At 35.7% G+C, this 18646-nt stretch overlaps 1 protein-coding gene across 1 annotated transcript in view; it reads left to right on the top strand.

The window, feature by feature from the left end:
• Positions 1 to 18646, top strand: part of zip (myosin heavy chain 10) — a 517797-nt gene that overhangs the window by 235653 nt on the left and 263498 nt on the right. Inside the window, exon 11 of the mRNA XM_090411020.1 lies at positions 1900 to 2052. Coding sequence (XP_090267146.1) covers positions 1900 to 2052 — 153 coding nt within the window. The remainder of the gene's footprint in view (positions 1 to 1899; positions 2053 to 18646) is intronic.

Genomic DNA, 18646 nt, shown 5'->3' with positions numbered 1-18646 from the left:
AAGCAGTTCACATTTATTCCTTGTGCAGTAGCCCAAACATTCAAACACATATGGGTCACAGGAATAATATGCTATAGTCAGATATCTTCAGCATTATACATACAAGGGTGGTCTGAAATGTTCTCAGCCTTGACCATAGATGGCAACACTATCGGCAAGATCTTTTTCTAAGTTAGTACAGCTGTCATAAGCAACCATGTGAAATTGCAAGTCATTCTATCAGGTAGTTTGTTTTTATACAGCTGTCTGAAGTGAAAGTGTTGTCTGTATCTATCCCCTGAAATGGATAAAAATTGAGTATCATGTGGTTATAAAGAAATTTGTTCGAAGTTCATAAAAGCTATGGGCACTCTTCTCCTTCATTTTCAACAATTAAGAAATGGCCTGCCGAGTTTAAACATGGCCATACCAGCCTTGAAGATGATTCACGTGAAGGATGTTCAAAAAGTGTAACAAGTGTGAAATCATTGATCAAGTGCACAATATGGTATTGGATGACGGTTGAGTCAAAGTGCATGAAATTACTAAGACTATAGGCATTTGAAAAGAACGTGTAGGATATATTTTACATGAAGAATTGCAAATGAAAAAGCTTTGCGCAAGATGGGTGCTGCGCTTGCTCACAGCAGATCAAAAACGCACTCCCGTGAAAATCTCTGAACAGTGCTTGGAGGATTTTAACAAGAATAAAACTGATTTTGTGTGTCAATTTATTATTATGGATGAGACTTGGATTCACCATTACACACCAGAATCCAAACAGCAGTCAAAACAGTGGACAGAAGCTAGTTTTTCAACACCAAAGAAGACAAAGTTGGTTCCATCAGCAGGAAAGGTCATGGCATCGGTGTTTTGGGATGATAAAGGCATTTTGTTTATTACTTATTTTGAAAAGGTTAGTGTTGTTAAAACAATAACCAGGGAATATTATTCTGATCTTTTAACCAGGTAAGATGAAAATATTCGTGAAAAAATACCTGGTTTGCAGAAGGAAAAAAATCATCTTTCATGAGGACAATGCACCTGCCTGCAAAGGTGTTTTGGCAATGGGAAAATTGAGGGATCTGCACTATGAATTGTTGGAACATCCACCCTGTTCCCCAGATTTGGCTCTCTCTGACTTCTTTCTCTTCCCAAAACTAAAACTCTTCCTCGCTGGTCAGTGTTTTTCTTCGAATCAAGAGATGATTGCAGCTGTAGAGAGGTATTTTGCAGATCTGAGAACCATTACAGGACAGGATAATGGCATTGGAGCATTGCTGGAATAAATGTATTAGTCTTAAGGGAGATTATGTTGAAAAATAAAAATAATTTCGAAATTATAAATTCATTTTTTCATTGTTAGGCCGAGAACTTTTCAGACGACCCTTGTATCAGGCTTTGGGAGTTGTCAGAGTGAATTTGTTATAATAGTTGTGTGGAAGTCTTCTCTGTTATTTTACTTACCTTTGTACTCCTTCCCTGAAATTTAAGTTCTTATATGCCAAATTCAAAGTATTATAGTTATGTTTCATTCCTTCAGATATCTACTAAGTTTCTTGATGACTTGCATAGAAACAAGGCTAACAAGAAAGAGAATGTTAACAGCACACTTGTTGGAAATACTCTTCTAAAATATCCAAGTAAATTTGCAGTGATTTTTCTCAATTTATACACAATAATAAACTTAGATATAAATGCTAGTTTGGTAATTGGAAATGTTGATGATGAGTAGAAAATGGTGAAAATATGTAGGGATAGCAGAAATAGTTGTCAAATTTCAACTATTTTATCATACTTCTAATTGTAAGTTTAATAATATCAAACTGATAACCAGTATATTTTAAATTTAATTTTTTTTTAGAATTTTGTATGTCAGTTTGCTTTACTACTTGATAATATTGTTGTTATATTTAAAAGGTTGAATTTGCAGTAGAAGCCATTTCAAAAGCATGCTATGAACGAATGTTTCGTTGGTTAGTGAACCGAATCAACCGTTCCTTGGATCGAACAAAACGTCAGGGAGCATCTTTTATTGGTATACTCGATATTGCAGGATTTGAAATATTTGATGTAAGTTTTAAATGTTTTTGTAATATAATATATGAAAGTTAGCATGTTTATGTTAGTAGTTACTATACTTCATAATTTTCTTTAGGTTATAAAATCAGAACATCTCAATCTGATTAATAAAAACATGTTATAGATAACTGGATCGTACTGAAGTATGTCTTCGTCTAGTTGTTTTTCCTGACATCAAACAACTGATTTTCTTACTTTCCTTCTCTTTCTATTTAAGCACCCATACCACTTCAGATACCTTCTGGATATTTAATCCCTTAGTTTTTCTCAGGACCATATGTTTGTTGTCTCTAGTCTATGATCATCTGTTTTATTTGTAACCCAACTCTAAGATCCATTAGTTAAAATTGGTTAGAACATTGTATTGTCTGATGATCTGACATTCATCATATTTATCTGAGGTTTAAGCCAACACAGAACACAATTCAGTTGAGTGTCATTGTCATTTAATTCTCATCCACTCAGCATCGATATCCAGGTGGATACCTAATTATGGGGTACATTGTGATAAAGTGAAGATTGGACATATGCTTATGTCCTCTGCATGCTTAGAGGCTATGAGGTTATGTGGAGGTCTTCATCTAGCTTTGAATCTTAGTTACCTCAAAAATATAAAACGATTGCAAAAGAAATGCAAATGCCAGTTTTTTATATAATGGTCCTGTCTTATTCCTGAAAACATAAGTCTGCAGATCATTATTGTTGAGATAGGTGCAGTATTTTCATTGGATAGATGTTAAGTGTCAAACTATTAAAGAAAATTACTTTTTTTTTTAATGGGTTCTTTTTTTTCCCCCAGATTCCATCAGGAACATCGGGAGTCTGTAAATGCTTTCCATCAGTTCCTTATCCTTGCTTTTGGTCTTAGTTCAGCAAAAACTCTTCTTCTCACATTCTATTAAAGTCGATCTCCATGTATTTTTAGGATGGTCACGCTTTCTCTTTCCTTGTTGATTCCATTCCAGCACTTAATGACGAATTTCTTCATGATCTTTCCTAAGTGTATGTCCAATCCATCTAAATTTTTGTTTTCTGATTTCAAGGTCAACTTTTTGCTGATTTGTTCTTTTCCAGAGTTCTTCATTAGTAATAATTTGTGGCCACCAAATTCGAAGTATGCGTCGCAGACATCAGTTTATGAATAATTGTAGTTTTCTTTGTATTTCCTTTGAAACCAGCTACATTTTGCATCCATATAAAAGAACTGTTTTAATACAGGCATTAAATATTTTTAATTTTGTATCTGCGTGAATATTTTTCATTTTCTATACTCTACTAAGTTTAGCATATGCACTTCTTGCCTTTTGGATCCTTATGTCAACATCTCTAGTTGCTCCTCCATCTGCAGATAAAACACTGCTGAGATGTGTAAAATGTGAAACAGTTTCAGTTTTTCCATTTTCAATTGTACTTGGTGTCTTTTTGTTCACATTGATTCTTATTTCTTTTGTTTTGTTTGTATTTATTTTCAAACTGACTTTCAGTGATTCTTCTTGTAATTTGGTTAGTTTGTTTTGGATATCTGCATGTCTGTGAGCAATTAGACATACATCATCTACGTAGTCTAGATCAGGCGTGGCCATCTTCTATGCGAGGGCCAATATATGATTAGTGGTAGCGTCACGGGCCACAGACTTTTAGACAGAACTTAAATAAAAATAAACTGCATTTTTTCAAGGCAATAGTTATATGTATGTATGTGCCATTTTCACATGTTTTTCACTGTTCTACAAATTCACATGTGAATTTGTAGTACAGTGTTTTACAAATTCACCATCAGATAATAATTTTTTTGCTATCTCTGCGCTAACAACCAATGATGCCAAGAGTGAGCTTTTTTGTATTGATGTTGGTTTAGTAAAAATAGATTTCTGAGCACTAACCTTTCTCTTCAAATTATGTACAATTTTAGTACGTACTTGTCCAACGTATTCTGGATATTTAGTGGCATGGTGCTGTATGTAGTGGCGTTTGAGGCTATATTCCTTGTGCACAGACAACATTTGTAAACACACAAGACATTGTGGTTTGTTGTCGTTATTGTTTATAAACAGAAATTCATTTTCCCATTTCTCCTGAAAAGACCTGTTTTCTTCACAGATCTTAAGTTTCTTACTCATAATACACAAAGGCTGAAATAACTGACCAGGGGATACAAACTGCAACAATGCCACTGTTAACTGTGAAACTGAATCTCTGAAACTGATCACTGTAACCAGAGCAGAGCAAGTGACTTTCAATGATGCATTACTCTGGAGTGCATAGAAATCTACCACTCCCACTACTACAACTCACACAGAGAAGCAGTAGATTTTATAAATTGAGTAATCTTTGAAAAGTAATTTTGATTCTGTGTTGAGAATATAAATTGTTTCGGTCATCAGAAATAATGAATATAACTAGTATATCAATCAGAAAATCTGCAGTCGAAACTAATAGCTAAATTGATAATACATATAATTTAATATAGTTTTTATCCTGATGCAGGCCGCACAAAATCATGTTATGGGCCGCATGCAGCTCCCGGGCCTGTTGTTGGCCATCTATGGTCTAGATCACCCAAAGTTTTATTTATTTTCCATGATATTCTTTTGGCATGTTTCATTACTGTCGTTCTCAAACTTTATCTAGCACCAGTATAAATAATAAGGGAGATAGCAAACATCCATGTTGCACTTCAGATACAGTTTGAAAGGGTTATGACAGATAGCCATCATACAGCACTTGGCATTGGGGTTTATTATCTTCTATGGCATTCCTTTGTTTTGAAATGCATTCTACACACACAATCTCTGGCAATGGAATCGAAGGCTTTTTCATAATCCACAAACAGCAAATATAAAGGAGAGTTAAATTTTCCCAACTGTTCAGTTATTATTCTTAAGATGTTAATGTGGTTTTATACATGATCCGTTTGGTTTAAACCAAACTGCTCTCTTCTCATGCCTTCATTTAAAATATTAAAGATTCTTATAAGAATAATTTTGCAGTTAATTTTGCTAATGACACATAGCAGGTTTATGCCCCTCCAATTATTACAGTTTCCTAAATCTCCTTTCTTTGATATTTTTACTATTCCTGTATTCCAATCCTTAAGGAATGTCTCTTTTTCCCAGATATCTTGGAATAGTGGATAGAGCATATCTGTGATTGTTGTCATGTCACATTTTAGAACCGCTGTCAGGATACCATCATGTCCTGCCACTTTCTCATTTATCATTTCTTTAATAGTTTTTTTTATCTCCAATTTTAGATGGTGGGCTGGTATCAATTTTTAATTCATCTACTCTTTTTTTATTTCTGTTTGTATTCTATCACTGCTATTGTTCAAGATTTGACTAAAATGTTGTCTCCACCTTTCCAATTGTTCTTCTGTTAGCACTAGAATTTTTCCATTGAGATCCTTCACTATAACATTCTTTTGCATGGCTTCTCCAGAAAGTCTTCTTATAATACTGTGTGTAACTCTCTACTATTATACTTATCTGCAGTTTATTGTGCCCTTGATGCCAGTTCTTTAAATCATTGCAGTTTATCTTTTCTAGCACTTCTCTTAATCTTTTTATTTAATATTGAGTGTTTTAACATTGGCCAATTTGTGTCCTAATTTTCCAAGCTTTTGTCAGTACCAAGGAGTCTGTTTGATTTCTGCATTTGTTCGAGTTGAAAACAGCATTTAAATTTTCAGTGACTTGCAGATTGTTAGCCCACATAGTTCCTATTCTGGTGGTAGGACTGTTACCTCATCATCCAGATGCATTTTATACACAAGCATTTACTATCATATAGATGTTTCGGTTATACTGCCGATACTCGATCACCAGAGCCTTGTTTGTGACAATATGTTCTATCACGAAGAAGGTTAGGGTGGTATTTGAGTGGGAGAGATTATGTTATATATCATGAAGTCCAGGACTTAATAATATTATGCAATCACCACTGCTTAGAACCCTCTTAATGTGGTTAAATTCCATATTATTCCACATTACATTCCAGATTTACTAAGCCTATAGTACATTTGTACCATGGGTGGGCTAAGGATTTTTTTCTTCCATTTTTGTCAGTTTTATATATTTTTTGTACTTTTTTTAATTTATTTTTATAGGGTCCAGAAACCCTTCTCTAGAGAACAAACATGAAACTTTTTCAGCCACTTCAGGCCTCCAGTAAGTGGGATCTTACATCGGTCGGTGAAATTAGTCTTCCACCTAAATTGTTCTAAACAAAGAAAAAAGAATACTGTTCTAAACATTATTAAATAAGTAATATTTTATAGTTGGAGTGTATAAATACATTTGGTTTCATTCTGTAGTTTTATCAGCTGTGTTAAGCTTATGAAAGGCTTTATGTTTAGCTAAAATAGCTGTTATATTTTTTTTTTTTTAGAGTATCTTCATTATGTGACAAGGTGGCCTTTGTTGTTGCGGTGAGTGACAATTATGTTTGAAAGCACAGAGGATTGTAACCAGTGTTAATCAAATTATGTAAACCCCTACTCATCACACAAAATGTACTCACTCTAAACTCCTTTTTTTTTTAAATGTTTTAATAAGTCGATACAAATTTCATCAGTGGTTCTAAACAGCAGTGGCGAATTTTCTATGCTTGCTGCACAAGCTCATTAATTGAGAAAGAAGTAATATTTATTTGTTAATAAGTGCACGCATTTATAAGCATTCCATTTAGGCTTTTATTTTTGTAGACAGAAGACGTTTTAAGCTTGCGTGGCAATAATTGAGCTTTGCATTGTGTATCAAAGGCCGACACTAGTCAAACTACCTTGTCTTGCTCAGTTGTGGGAGCATCCAGGTCCTCGCTTCATCACTGTGATTTCATGCATGTGCATATCTATTTCTGCTCCCTCCACGTCATCTCACCCTGTTGCTTAAACAGGGCCATACGCAGTCAAAGTAGCTCTAGCCAGTGAGCTTCAGCCAGCCTTTACAAGTGTGGGTGTTGCTTGGGAAAATTAAATTACAACAACTTTTATGACTATGTTATTGACCAGTTCATAAAGAAGAACTGTAGGGTAGAATTTGTATTCAAGTAGCTAAATTGAAAAATATAGAATATCATTTGTAAAATAAATGTTGTGTTTGTATGATTAAACGTACATAAATTTCTAAATATAGGTAACCCTTGTATTCCGGTACTTATACAACGTGGTTTCGATATAACGCGGTGTAATATTGTAGTAACTCTTGTTGAGCGTGATACTTATACAACACAGTTCCGATAAAAACACGTATACAAATTGTAGTAACCCTTTATCTTTTCGTATGTTTTTCATTACACTACTTAAAAATCAAATTTATCTTCATTAAATTTGTGTCTGCCTGTATCCCGCATGTAATTATAAGTAGCGAATTTATATTAGGGAAAATACCCTTTAGCATGCATGTACCTCAATTGTTTACCGTATAAAAAGTTTATTATTATTATTATTATTATTTCGGGCGACTCCAGGAGTCCTTAGACTCATCGAGGGAGGTCCTAAACATCATGTCCACACAGCTATGCGATTACATTCTCACAGTATCTATCATACCTTCCCTTGAACTCACTCACTGTCATAGCACCCACAACAGACTCTGGCAGCTTATTCCACTCATTTACCACTCTAAATGTAAAGAACCCAGCTCTAACACCCCTGCTAACCACACTCTTGCCCAGCTTCCATAGGTGTCCCCTAGTTCTCCCACCACCAATCCTGATCTCAAAAATATCCTCTGAATTAATCCTATAGAATCCCTTTAGCAATTTGAATGTCTCAATCATATCTCCCCTCCTCCGCCTATCAACTAGTTTCTGCAACCCACAAATCTCCAAGTCTTCAATTCACTCGCCTCTGGATCCTCTCCACCTCCTCCCCATCAAGAAGGAACCGAGGTGACCAAATCTGGGCACAGTAGTCGAGATGAGGTCTTATCAAGGCTCGGTACAGAGGTACAATAACTTGCTTGTCTCTGCTCGTCTAGGTATTTTTCAACAACCAAGTGAGTTGATGAGCTGATTTAGCTACTTTTGCAATGTGCCCCCTAAACTTCATCTCCCTATCCACCAACACTCCCAAGTCCCTGGCCTCATCAATCTCTTGGAGTACAGTTCCACCAATGTGGTATACTGCTGCTAATCTTTTCACCCCAGAATGCATACTCCTGAATAAACTACTCTTTGATATCTCTCCATCAACCAACCACCTATCCATCTAACCAACCCTATATCCATTCCCATATGTTGTAGTTTACGGATTAGTATTCCATGTGGTATCCTGTCAAACGCCTTTGCCAGGTCCAGCAGTATCACTGTAAACCCATTTCCCTTATCCAGTTCAGCCGTCACCTTGTTATAAAACTTGAGCAAGTTACTGAAGCATGATCTACCCTTCACAAAGCCATGCTGTCCCCTGTACAGTATCTCATTTTGATCAATCCATTCCTGTATTTTTCCCTTGACTACTTTCTCCAAGACCTTCACAACGACTCCTGATATGCTGATCGGTCGGTAATTTGCAACCATAGTCTTGGATCCTCCTTTATGCAGTGAAACTATTTTCCCCTCTTTCCACACCTTCAGGACTAAACCAGACCTGAGACTCAGATTAAACAACATGGTCAAGGGCACCGATAATTCCTTAGCCGCTTCATGCAAGACCCGTGCCGGTATACCATCCAATCCCACAGATGTGTTCACATTAAGGTTCTGTAATAGACTAGTCACCTCCACTTCATTCATCACTATTCCCATATAAACTAATGGTTCCTTCATTTTTTCAATGTCACCACCTGGATGATATGCTTTTGCAAAGTGCGCGCTCAGTAACTCCGCTATGTCGACTGATTTAGTGACCTCCTTACCATCGTCATTCCTTAAAATCATTTTACCGTGTGCAGTTTTTTTCTTGCTTGCAGCATACTGAAAGAACTGTTTGGGATTCTCTTTTGCTTGCAAAGCTAGTTTCCTTTCATAATCCGCTTTTGCTTTTTTTACCACACTCGTTACCTTTCTGGCCTGCACTTTATACTGGTCGTGTGCCTGCAGGTCACCCCTTTCTTTAAATTCCCTCCACAGTTGTTTCTTTTTTTGCAGCTCAAGCTTAATGGTGTTATTCATCCATTTAACCCCTACTTGTTTTACTATTCAGACCCTAGGTATACAATCAGCCATAACCTCCTGTAAATGCTCCTTGACCACTTCCCATGCTCTATCGACGTCCAGCCCTTGCAGTTGTACATGCCATGGCACTGATCCAAGCAATCTCATTAGCTTGTCATACTTGCCAGCATGGTAATTCCACATATACCCTGTCTTAATCGAAAATTCCACACCTTTAGCCACCTCCCAGGTCAAGACCTTATGATCACTCTCACCAATAGGTGGCAACATGGTCATATTCATTACAGTCAAATTCTCAGATGCTATTACCAGGCCAAGCACTCTTACACCCCTAGTATTTTCAATTACATGCTGTCTCAGATAGTTATCCCTTAATAATTGAATAAAATCCTTTTCCTTCCTCACATGTGTCCTCTCCTCCTTCCAATCAATGTTACCATAGTTGAAATCCCCCATAATAATTACCCTCCTTCCACTCATTTCATCAATTTCCCTATGCATACTATCTCCACCATCTATTCCATCACCTGGTCTATAGTAGCACCCAACTCTATATTTTATTCTGCCAGTCTCAATCTCGCACCAAATAGCCTCAAATGAGCTCCTTTCACTATCCTGCGATACAACTTCAATTCTCCTTGGCTGCAGTTCATCAGCTATCATCAATAATACCCCCCCCCCCATTTTATTCTCTCTGTCCCTCCTAAACACACTGTAACCCACACATTCTATCCCACTAACTATATCATCTTCCGTCAGCCATGTTTCACTAATGCCAATAACCTGTGGCCAGGAAGAGCCAATCAAGGCCAAAAATTCTTCCTTCTTGTTCCTAATACTCCTGGCATTAGTATACATGAAATGCAGTGATCCCTTAGTCCCACCCCTATATTGATGCATTATTCTAAATGACCCATTCCCATTTTTTGTCCTTAGTACTGGCTCGGATATATTATATACATTCTTACACTCAACTGTCTCACTGATGTCCGCATATCACTCTCCTCCCCCTCCTTGGTAGTTCTAGTTTCCCTGGTTTTGCACATCCATTTTCACTTCATTCAGCAACACTCTTTCCAGTCTCCACACACCAAGTCCATTCAAATGCAGGCCATCCATCTCGTATAAGTCCTTTCGCCCTTCAAACTCATTTCACACGTCCACGAATTCCACACCACACCGTCTGCATAACCTACGCATAATGTCATTTGCAATTATGGCCCTCCTTCTAAACTCGTTGAAAATCGATTGAAATTATCGTTGAAAATTGTCCTCGTTTCTGCCAGGAAAGTGCATCAAAAATCATAAGTGTGTTCATCTCAAGCTGAGCACTTTATTTTCTGGTGAGTTACATACAATATGTAATGCTTGCTTTTTTTTTTTGTGTAAAAAATTATTTTTATAGTAATGGCCAAAACTGCAACGAAAGGGAAAAAGCAACATTGAAAACAAAATTAATTTCTCTCGAAGAAAAATATTCAAAATCTTGGATCGGTTGAAAAATGGAGAAGAACCAGGAGTTTTTGCAGGGACTTTGAATTTAAATGAATCAACAATTCGAACAATCAAACAAAATGAACATAAAATCCGAGAAAGTGTTTATTGCTGAGTCAACGATAAGTGCAAAGCTCGTTGCTTGTGTACGCGATATTCTAATGGAAAAATGGAGAAATCTAATGATTTCGATAGAAGATTGCACCTCAAAAGAAAATTCCTATGGATGGAAATCTTATTAAACAAAAAACTCTCAAATTTTTTAAACATTTATAGTGCAGATCAGGTCTATGTAGATGAATCCCGGTTATATTGGAAAAAAGTGCAAAAACGCACCTATATTTCGAAAAATGAAAGATCAGCTCCTGGATTCAAAGTTTCCAAAGATAGAATTACTCTACTGTTTTGTAATAATGCATCAGGTGATTACATGACAAAACCAGTGTTTATTAACCAATTCTCAAATCCTTGTGCTATGACAGATTTTATATGCACTATTTTATTTTGCCTAAAACATTTATGCATTATGTGCAATGAAGTTTAAGTACAATTTGTAATTTTTATACTATGTATTTGTTTCATAGTTTATATGTTTTCTTAACCTACATGAATTACCTGAATTAAATAAAAAATATATTTTTTGTTGGATATGTCATTGTTGTTTATATAATTTAAAAAAAAGAAAAAAAAAATGATTTCGGAACATAACCCTACTTTTTTCTATGTGATCTGAGACTCGCATAACGCGGCATTTCTGCGGAACCTAACATTCGCGTTATACGATGGTTACCTGTACATAGTTTTAAATGGTCAGTAATTCATTATTCCACTAATCAGACTTCAATCACACCTCTCATTCCCTGAATGATAATAAGAGCAAGCGCAAATTTCAAGACCAGCATTCGCCCCTGCTAAACAGACACTTAAGTGCCCACCCACAACCTTCTAAGTATCCTTGGATTTTGTAGTCATAATCCTAGGATGAAGTGGTTGGCCCTAGGTATATAAATATTCTTTGTATGTAAATTGCATGCATTCTTCTGGCTGGTTTTTTTAATTGTAGTTTAAAAAAACTTGCCGCTACACAGAAAAGCCCTGATAAACATTCTTCACATCCCAGGTGGGATTTTAACCCAGGCATTTCCATCCAAAGGACTTGGTCTATGCTGACTATGCTATGGAGTCTCTCCAGTAGGAATTCATAAAGTGGTTAGTAGTGCTTCATTGGTGATTTCTTAAAGTTAAAGATTTTGTTTAGAAAGTTATTTGTTATTAAATAAAAATATTCTATTTTGTTCGTTCTGCAGTAACTCGCCAGCTGACGAAATGCTGTCTGTGAGTAGGTGAGCATATTTGTTGAGCCCTGATTCTGACAACAGCCATGTAAACCAGGAGTACTATATATAACTTTCAGTTATATATAGGACTCCCCCCCCCCCCCCCCCAACACACACAAAAAAGTATTCAACTAAAGATGCTCACAAACTATAATATTCAGCTGTAGACTAAGAAGTATGAAAACTAATTGTACATTTAGAAGACAAGCCTTATTTTGCATTAGGGTTAACCTCTCAACCATCCAAAGAGGATGAAATACTCAGATCAGCAAATACTTAGATCAAACGCATGCAAAGATTCAGGATCAAAAGATGAGCTGGATTCTGCTTTTATCAAGTAAATACCATCTACCACCATTAATGGCGATTGTGGAGGTAATTAATGGATTAACTGTAATGGAGAGAGATCTTTGTCACTTGACTAAAAGTATACTTTGTTACTTAGAATTTCCTTCATTACTTCGATGAACCTTTGGCTGCACAATTTATTTATTATGTCTGGTCTCAAATATAAAAATGAATTTCACATGGGCAAAAATAATCTTCTGAAATGTGTCAAGTGATCACCTTAGCAATGAATTTATTTAGTAATAGTAAATTTGCCATCTTTTATTTTTCAAATCAGTGCAGTGAAGCAAGACAATTTATGTTCTTCCATTTTAATGGCAATGTTGCAGAAATTATCTTCAAGCTATTTTCAAATGTTTGCATTTGAAAATCTTTATATATTTATAAATAAAATTTTTTGAAATAAATATGAACTTTTGTTTTCCTTGTAAAATGCCATTATATCATCACACTTCAGTTTTAGAAATGAGTTTTTCTGTTTTTATGAACAAAAAATAATGTTCAGCTGCATTATAATATGTGATATAAACTCCAGCTTCATACTCGGTCTACATTGAAGCACACAACAACTGCAGAGTAACCATCAACAATCCAATCGACCATAACTTCTACTAACCTGTGTTTCCACAGGTTAGTAGAAGTTATGGAAAATCACCTCCTCCTGTATAAAAATCAGAGTGCCATTCCCTCCTGTGGGCTTTTGGGGAAATATCCATATTTATCCATAGTTTTGCCAAATTTACAAACCTTGCAGTGAACATGCATACATGCATCCCAATCTTCAAGAGGCTCTACAACATTGTCTTAAACACTAATCTGCATATCATTTTTCATTGAGACAAGGATAATCTAGTTATCTTCAATGCGATCCAAACTCATTGTTTCCTTTCTTGCTAAACAGTTCCCAATTTACCCCCCCCCCCTCATCTTTTGATAATTCACAAATCAACACATGGGATCAGATCTTTCTTCTTGGACTGACATTTATCTCTAGCCCTCACTGGCATAAACATGTCACATCCATCATTGTCTTCCTCAGCCTTTAAAAATACTAGTTATCCTTTTCCACTGAAGGTAGTATAGCTACTCCTCTTTTTATGCAGCTTTTTTTTACACAGTTTAGAAAACAAAAGCAGTTATATTTTTGCATTAAGTATTTTATATACTTAATGTTTATTTTGATTTATATTTTGATTAAATCAAAATATAAATCAAATTTTGAACTGTGTTAAATCAAAATCAGTATATTTTGATTTAACACAGTTCAAATGGCGCTTATTTTTAAAATTTCTGTTTGAATTCAGTTCTGTTAAAAAGGGTATTTTTATTATAATTATCATTTCTTAGAACAGTACACATGTACTTAAACTTGAATTGACCCCTCCCACTGTTTTAAATATCAGGAATTACTCTATGCTACAGAATGTAGACAATTGTGGCGACCAAAAATAAATCAATTTTTTGTAATTACAATTCCCCAAAGTTAAGCTGACAGATGATCTGTTATATTCACTTGCCATTGGTTTCTGGAAGTAGAAGGATGCTGTGCTGTGCTGATTCCTCAAAGTTAAGTTGGTCCGTTACGGGAGGCCCGCCTATATAAAGCTGCTTGGAAGGAGTTAAGCTGTTTGCTAAACAATCATTTCTTGTTTACAATTCAAAATGTTTACATGTCTTGTATTTTGTTTGTGCAATAGAGTTATCTTCTTCTTCTGCAGCTTCTCCCACTTAAGTGGGGTCACTGTTTGTAATGAGTCTCCTCCACACCTTCCTGTCTTGGGCTGTCACCACATCCAAGTTCTTCATCTTCAAGTCCTCTTCTACCAGCTCCCTTCATCTCTTCTTTGGTCGCCCATGCTTCAGCCTTCCTTGCACATCCATCTGCATGACCCTTCTTCCCACATATTTGTCCTCCCTCCTCATCACATGACCAAACCATTTCAACCTTGCCTCCTGTATTTTCGCTCCTAAGTTCGTAACTTTCACTGTTCCCCTGACATAGTCATTTCTCAGATGATCCTTTCTGGTCACGCCGCACATCCACCTAAGCATTCTCATCTCTGCTACTTCCATCCTGCTGATATTATTTTTCCTCAGGGCCACAGTTTGTATAACATATGTCATAGCTGGCCTCACTACTGTCCTATAAATTTTGCCTTTCAGATTGATCGGCACCCTCTTATTGCATAACACTCCAGCCATCTCCCTCCAGTTCCTCCAACCCGCTTGTATCCTGCATCCCACTTCCTTCTCAGCTCCTCCATCTTCTTCCACTGTTGAACCTAAGTATCTAAAGTCTCTCACCTTCCTGATGACATTTCCTTCCAGCTCCAGATCTGTCTCCTGGCCGCTGCCCACTGCACAACACATATGCTCTGTCTTACTTCTGCTCAGTCTCATACCTCTCTCTTCCAGTACTTTTCTCCATCTTTCCAGTTTGGTTCCTGCTTCTTCTCTTGAATCTACACACAGCAAGATGTCATCTGCATACAACATTGTCCAAGGCGCATCTTCTCTCACCTCCTCTTTTACCACCTCCATCACAATATTAAACAGAAACGGACTTAATGCTGACCCTTGATGCAAGCCAACTGTTACTTGAAAACTTTGTCTGTCCCAAACAGGTCCGAACACTTGTCTTCACATTTCTGTACATTTCCCGCACCAACCTGACATATTTCTCCGGCACCTTCTTCTCCCTCAGACACCTCCAGACTTCTTGCCTTGGCACTCTATCGTATGCTTTCTCCAGATCAATAAATACCAGATGTAGCTCTCTTTGTTTCTCTCGATATTTTTCCATCATCTGCCGTAACCCAAAGATAGCATCTGTTGTTGATATACCAGGCATGAAGCCAAATTGTTCCTTTGCAATCTCCACCTCCTTCCTCAATCTACCATCAAGAACCCTTTCTAGGATATACAGGTATATATTAAATTTTGAAGTTTTGTATGCATAATATCAAATTAGTAAAATTGATTATATTGATTATTTTCGGATATTTTTGTAACATTACCCCATTAATCATGTCAGATAATTTGGTTAGAAGAAGAAAAGAACAGCTATTTCTTTAGAAACTAAGAACCAAATTTTAGATTGTTTAGCAGCTGGAGAAGGTTCATACTTAGAGAAATATTTTGGATTGAACGAAGCTACTGTGAGAATGATTAAGAAAAATGAAGAGGCATTAGAAAATCTGTTCTTTATGGAACAAAATTAGGTGCCAAGTCATCATTGCATATGAGAGAGATAAAAGTGAAGATGGAAAAGGCCCTAGTGAGGTGGATAGAATATTGCTCATAAAAAGGAATACTTTTAGATCGAAATGTCATCAAACAAAGTATTATGCTTGTACAAACAGATTCAGGAAAAGGAGCCAACAACATCAAACAACAATTGTGATGTTTCTGCAAGCACAGGTTGTCTTGCAAAATTTCTCCGAAGATACATGCTTCATAATGTAAAAATAAAAGAAGTTGCATCTGCAGAAGCAGCTAGGGAATTTCTTTCTTTCTTTTCTTTCAAAGCTACTTTAGTTCCTTTTAATGAAGAAAATGTTTTGCCATTGCAGTATGAACAGGTCAGCCAAAATGTTTGAAGTGACGGAAGTGATGTAATTCCAGTCTCACACAAAAGAATGCAGCTACTATTAGAAAGTGACAGCAAATAAAATTTAACTAATAACCATGTGTGCAGGTGTATTTGGGCCTTTTTGCATTTCTATTTTATTAGTGACACTATTTTCTTTAAGAAAGATACGTATGTATATACAAGTATTTAAAATAAAAAATATTCCATTAAAATTAAATAGTTCTATTCAATGATTTTCATTTGTTTTGTTTGAAAATAACTTATTGTTTGTATTGGGTTTTCACATCTGGAACCATTCTTCTATTTTTTCATATGCACTGTATTCTTTTTTACACTGTTTTCATTTACACAGTTTTTTCTGCAACCAATCTACTGTGTAAATGAATTTACTAACTATGTACAGATTTCAGTTGTGCCCAACTTCAGAATACTGTTCACATGTTTGGGGTGGTATATCAGAAACCTTCCTAAAAAAATTCTATCTGTTCAGAGGAGGATGATTCTTCTCCCAGTGACTCACATCAACCACTGTTGCATAGTCTTTCACCTATCTTTATCACAGGCTTTTCCATAGACACTGTTCACTGAACTGACATAAATTATTTCTCTGATTTCCACCACACCTGTTAAAGCATGGACGGTAGCTCCATGAATTCTTTAGTTATTCCAACTGCAGATACACTCAACTACTTCTCTTCCTCTTTCATTCACTTTACCTCTGCTTCATGGAATAACCTCCCTCACAGAATTTTTCCTGACAACTACTTCCAGAATTTCAACACAAAGCATCAGTAGGTTTTGTGTTGAAACTTATTCTGTTACCATTTATAATGTACACTTGTGTACAATAGACATAAATATTAACCATTTAAGTATGATTATCACTTAAACATTAATGTGTGAATGATACCCTTCAAGGTCATGATAAACATACTTAAAGACCCACAAAAGGATCTCTAAGTAGTGATGAAACAGACCAGCCACCATTTAGTGCACATGGCCCAAACCTGTCATTAATGAGTCAGCAGGCTTCTGGGTGACTGGTGTATAATTCTGCTGCCACATACTTTGCCAGGTTGTGTCTGGAGAGGATGTCTAAGTAGTGGTATGGTGGGGGCATTGTTGAGGCCATGTCATGGCTGGGAGACTGGTTTCTCTATATGGATGTCATGTCTAACAGTATCTCTCACTGCACATCTCCAGCATATTATTTCTAATCACTATTAAACTTACAAAGACTTACAAACAGATGGTGACACTGTGACAAAAGTGAATCTTTCATAAACTAATCCATCGCATCCAAAAAACTGCATCACAACCAGTCACAGCAAAACAATTTCCAAAAAAAGATATCCATAGAGGGGGAAAAGATAAAATTCAGATCCTCTGTTAGAATGTTCAGTTATTCATTTATGAATGATTTATTGGTCAAATTTATAATCCATTTATTGCACCCAGAGATTGGTAGCAGGTGTAAACTGTGTGGTATGTTTGCTCTAATAAGTCAGACTTATGAATCTTCCTATATTTGCAATTGAAATCTGCTTGTCTGGTTTGGGATAAAGAAATTCAAAAAATTGTAAAAATTGAATTTCCTGAAGTGGTATGTTGGTGAATAGGGAAATTAAATAAGAGGAAACCATTATAGTAGTATCTCGCTAATCCGAACTGATAAAAACTGTGCTTGTTCTGATTAGCAAAAAGTTCGGATTAGTGAATTTACCCCCAAGAGACAACAATAACTAGTGTTTAAGACAAAAATAATCAGATTCTAATGGTACATCAATTTAATTCTGTAAATAAATGAAGTAACTGATAGAAAAAAAGCTACTGTACTGTAATGTAAAACTTGAAAAAATAATACAGTACACAAAGTTTGTATGTACTGTATTGTTGAGGATTCTGATTTAATAAAAATTGCATGCTTCAGTACATAACTTAATTTGCGTTTAAAAAAAAAAAGTTTCACAAAATAATACAGAAAAAAGTTTATTTGTTTGTAAAAAATCACTGATTTTCTTTTGCTTCTTTGAAGCTAAACTTTTTTCGAATGCTTCTTCTCGGAGCTGCATTAGCAATAAAATTTTGTGGAATTATTTGTGTGCTTAGTCCATTCTATACGCATATTAAAACTGTCAACTGCCTCTTCATGTTTTACTTTTTTTTTTTTTCGAGTTCTTTATCGTCATCATTGCCTTCTAATTCATTCTGCAGTGTCATGTTTATAATTTCAGCATCTGATTTGATTCAGAATTCACTTTCGGTTCTACCTGTAATCCATTCTGTAACATCTGTTTGTGAAATTTCAACATCTGGATTTATATTTTTAACCAAATTATGCACATTTTGAATTTCCTCTTCGTGTATTACTTAGTTATACTGTACTGTAATAATAAAATAAATAATAATACGTAATAAATAAAACTTTTTATTTTCTTTCAAACTGCAGTTTGGATTACTGGAGGGTTCAGATTAGCGAGATACCACTGTATTTCATTATCTAGCAGAGTATATCTTTGGTTTCACTTTGAAGTCAGTGCTGTTTTTAATATGAGCTAGTGTGGCCACTAGTTCATATATTAAATTTTGCTATATCTTTTTAGTTTTAGAGTTCGATATGTGAGCAGGAATGATATATTAGCATTGCAATGCCAATGTGAGTGCAGTGCTGATAACTCCTAACTTCATTAAAATAGAG

This window comes from Typopeltis vanoorti, chromosome 21 (genome assembly GCF_054136105.1).
Source record: "Typopeltis vanoorti isolate ZY-2024b chromosome 21, IOZ_Tvanoo_1.0, whole genome shotgun sequence".
In the NCBI taxonomy this organism is placed as follows: Eukaryota; Metazoa; Arthropoda; class Arachnida; order Uropygi; family Thelyphonidae; genus Typopeltis; species Typopeltis vanoorti.
This window is presented reverse-complemented; position numbering and strand designations above follow the sequence as displayed.